Source organism: Mustela nigripes, chromosome 1 (genome assembly GCF_022355385.1).
Source record: "Mustela nigripes isolate SB6536 chromosome 1, MUSNIG.SB6536, whole genome shotgun sequence".
NCBI lineage: Eukaryota > Metazoa > Chordata > Mammalia > Carnivora > Mustelidae > Mustela > Mustela nigripes.
Genome location: NC_081557.1, coordinates 45,770,057 through 45,774,457, shown reverse-complemented (window position 1 = coordinate 45,774,457; position 4,401 = coordinate 45,770,057). Strand labels below are relative to the sequence as shown.

Here is a 4,401-nt window from a genome sequence, read left to right as displayed (position 1 = left end):
TTAAATTTCAGTTAATAATAAGCATGCTAAACTATTTAAGGTGAAGTGCATTGATGCTGCAACTTATTTTGAAATGAATAGTAAGATAAATGGACTGAAGGATGATAGAGAAATGGTTACCTAAGTAGATACATGATAAAGCAAGTATAATAAAATATCAAGGATCTGTGGTAAGTAGAATGATGTTCCCCATAAAATTATTTCAATTTTGTGTGTTTGAAATTAAACCTGATAAAATGTTCAGGATTTTTTTAACTACTTGGGGGAACAGCCTACTCCAACCTGAGGTCTACAGTATGCTGATCCTCGTCAGAACTCATACAGAGGGGATACGGGGGAATCCCGCATATGTCAGCACCAGGTCCAACACTCCTGTCCAATTCCTGACTCGCTGGGAGGGACTTGGACATTCAGTCAGAACAAGGTCAACCTAGTTCAGCTCTGGCCCCCAGCCCACTCTCTACCACTCAGCAGGGACAAGGGACAAGCAATCAGAAGCCAGGTGTCTCGCCATGGAGAAGGAAGTTGCCCCAAGCCAAGGGCCTCATAAAACAAGACGTCTCCAAGGGATGGCTCAACATGGCTCTCCATCCCTAATCCTACCCAGTAGCTTTGACTCTGGCCCTGCTCCCTGGATGGATATAAGATACGGTAGTAGGGGTAGAGAAACTGAGGCAAAGGGTGTTTACTTCATGGTGCCAAATAATACAAATAATAAAATAAAAATAAAATGAAGCAAGACATAGACCATTCTCTTGAAAGAACATGCCACTTTAAAAACCACGGTGAAAATTCAACCATCTCAAGTCCCCATTGAAACCAACTCTGATCATCCCTTGTATAAAATCAGTACTTAAATGTATTATGGGATACATTTATATACTTAGGTAATGGATATCTTTTTATCTGGTTAAAGAATCCAGCTTATAGGGGGAGCTTATTTTGTCCCAAGGTCAGCTGCTTATTAACAAGTAAACACTCATGCTATCCCTGTGTCCCATCCTAGAAGCATCTGGCTCCTTCTCCAGATTGCTCTCCACAGTGGAGATTACAGATCCCTGTAGAGCCAACTGTAACAGTGCTGTTACTGCTTTCATGGCAGAAATAAACAACGCTATAATGAAAGAGTCATGAAAGCTACTTGAGTTGGTAAGGCTTTAAGAATTTCAGTTGTGTGAGATTAAGAGTCACTTATGGTTTGTCTCCCTCCCAATCCCATCATGTTTCATTGATTCTTCTACCCACTTAAGCCCCCATGTTGCATCACCACTTCCTCATATCAGGGAAATCATATGATAGTTGTCTTTCTCTGCTTGACTTATTTCACTAAGCATGATATGCTCTAGTTCCATCCATGTTGTCGCAAATGCTAAGATTTCATTTCAAACTGAGGGTTGCTGGGGGGAGGGGGGTTGGGAGAAGGGGGGTGGGGTTATGGACATTGGGGAGGGTATGTGCTTTGGTGAGTGCTGTGAAGTGTGTAAACCTGGCGATTCACAGACCTGTACCCCTGGGGATAAAAATATATGTTTATAAAAAATAAAAAATTAAAAAAAAAAGAAAAAAGAATTTCAGTTTTGATTGTGTGCCAGTCTTGAAGTAGTTACCTGAGAAATCTGGTTATCTGGCTTTGAGAGAAAAGATAATCAGAATCTCTACCCTTCAGAACACTAGAAATTCAACAACTTTCCTTCTCAACGTGTTACAGTGAGTCCACCCCTTGCACGGTGCTGCCTATGAGGCTGAAAGTCCCTGAGAGATCACGGAGCTTATAGTGTTACTGATACCATCACCTTGCAGTGAATGAATGAATGATGCTTCGCTTCAGTACCAAGGATGGGCCTCTTTACCCTCAGATCCACTACGCACCCTTCTGCAGCTCTTCCTCTATCATTACATGAATATCCCAGACTCTACCTGGGTTCAGGTGTCAACAGCATGAGCAGACAGGGGGAATGTCACTCATTCCACTCTCCTGCCCGAAGCTAAGTAACCAGTAGGGGTCTGCCTCTGTGCCATGGCTCCAGCTTCTGCTGGGCAAGGTCACCTTGGCCTGGAACTCTCCCACCTAGGGGTAGCAGTCAGTGGCTTCCTTTGCTGCAAATCTCTAGGTGTTATTCCCTTTTGCTGGTCAGTTTCTCTCCTCTTTTGAAACATGTGTAAACAATTCCCAGGATGAAGCTCATTATTTTATCTTGCCTGTTATTACGTTACGTTTTCTCTGACTCAATCCCACTCTTTATATTATTCTTTGTGATTCGGGGGCTAGAACTCTGTAATTGACACTTCTCCTTTGCCAGCCAGTTCCCAAGATCGACTAATGGGGATAAGGCAGCCTCAGTGAGAAGGAATTCCAGAGCATTATTGGTTCCATTTTACACCTTTCCACATTTCCAGAACGTGTCTTACCATGACCTATGAAACACCTCAGAACAAGCTAGGGAAGTCCCCACCCACCTTTGCTGCCCCATCCAGGGGCTGGTGTCCCAGGCACACAAGTCTCATGTCTGAACTCTTGAGACCCCAGCACCACCTGAACAGCACCCACCCTTCAAAGTCTCAGTTTCAGCTTCACATTAAGAATCACAGATCTGATAAAGCTTAGAATGAACTTAGAGCTGTGGGATTCATCAGGAAAAGCTTAGGCGGCAGAATTCCATGCAGAGGAAATGATGGGAGCACAGTGATGGAAGCACAAAACCTGAACTAGAGCACCATTTGAGAACCTGCACAAGGTACAGTGATAACTCTTCATGAACTGTGTTGTTAAATTTTCAGCTTATATCTTATTTGTTCCGCTTGGTCAACAGAGAACATAACCCTGAACTCTTCTCTTATACCCGTGTCCAGCCATCACTAATGGTGTCTTGCGGTGGGTAAAGAATTGGATGGCCTGATTAGTTGCTGGGTTCTTTTTCAGAAACAGAAACACATGCTTAATTCTCAAGGGTCCTTAAGAACCTCTAGAGGCTAAAACCCTCCTGATGCATTTTCAGACACAAAGTAGCATCACCCTGCTCTCTCCAAAGGCTTAGAATTAGATACAAAAGGGGCAGGTATGAATTCACTGGAGCAGATAGAGAGATGGGCATGTTGCTCCTCCAGAGTCTCTCCTCTGTCTGGCTTCTGGTAAGTTCTGAGATCCATTAGGGTGCAGCTAGCTGACTCCTTGAACACTGCTCTAAGAAAGAGTTCAACTGGGAAGGCAGTGGAGGGAGAAGAGGGAGAGAGTGCCTGGAGGTTAGTAGAGCCAGCAGTGCAGGGGCAAGGCCCTGGGCACTGCCACTAACAATGGAACTCTGGCTAATACACTCTGTTTCTGCACATAGCTCAGCTTGCAGGTTCAATGTCCTTTGAATCCATGTTGCTAGGACTCATTAACATTGTAGCAGTTCAGGGAGGAAAGTCAGCTCAGGACAAGGGCAAATTTCTGAAATCCTGGAGCAAAGTGTTCACAGTCTACAAAATGGATTGACTAACATTAACAAACTTTGCATTTGATTATGAATTCTTTACTTTTTTTTTAAATTTTAATATGTGATGTTAGTCACCATATAGGACATCATTAGTTTTTGATATAGTGTTCCATGATACATTGTTTACCTATAACACCCAGTGCTTTATTCAGTACATGCCCTCCTTCATACCCATCACCCAGTTATCCTGTCCCTCTACTCCTCTGAAACCCTCAGTTTGTTTCCTTTAGTCCATACTCTCTCATGGTTTGTCTCCCCCTCTGATTTCCCACTCTTCATTTTTCCCTTCCTTCTAAGGTCCCCAGTGCTATTCCTTATGTTCCACATATAAGTGAAACCATATGGTAATTGTCTTCCTCTGTATGACTTATTTCACGTAGCATAATCCCTTCCAGTTTGCTCTATATCTATGCAAATGATGACTATGAATTCTGAGATAAGGTATGTAAAGTTACTCAGGAGATAAAAGAGTAAACAAATCAGCTAGTCCCAAACTCCGCAGGAGCTGGCTTTGCCAACCATCTCTAATCATCTATTCCTGCCTTTGATTTCAAGGCTGTTTCATCAGAAGACCATTGTGTTCATCCTCCAGCTGTTCATCCTCTATGTGAGCCTTCTTGCACAGCAAACATTCATAAGCTTATCTTTGACTAGAAATTAAAAAGTGAAAGAACATCAGAGCCCTAAAGGATCATAAAAGACATCACAAAAAAAGAGTGATAAGGGGAAAGAGGTTCTCTGTAGAAAGAGAACTAGCTTCTCCCAAGTTCACACGGCCAGGGCAAGCTTACATGGCCAGGGCAAGCCAGAGCAGGTTAGTGAGTCCAGGGCTCCTCACCCCCTCCAGCACCCTGTCCCCTAAACCACCTGGTCCACATGTGGTGGCAGAGAAAGGAAGGGTTCTGAGTTCTGGGGGCCCAGGAAC

At 43.5% G+C, this 4,401-nt stretch overlaps 1 protein-coding gene across 1 annotated transcript in view; it reads left to right on the top strand.

Annotated features, from left to right (window-relative positions):
- The first annotated feature begins 3,900 nt into the window (after positions 1 to 3,900).
- LOC132014158 (olfactory receptor 51I2-like) overlaps positions 3,901 to 4,401 on the top strand; it is a 21,086-nt gene continuing 20,585 nt past the window's right edge. The window contains exon 1 of the mRNA XM_059394887.1: positions 3,901 to 3,917. Within this exon, the coding sequence (XP_059250870.1) occupies positions 3,901 to 3,917 (17 nt within the window). The remainder of the gene's footprint in view (positions 3,918 to 4,401) is intronic.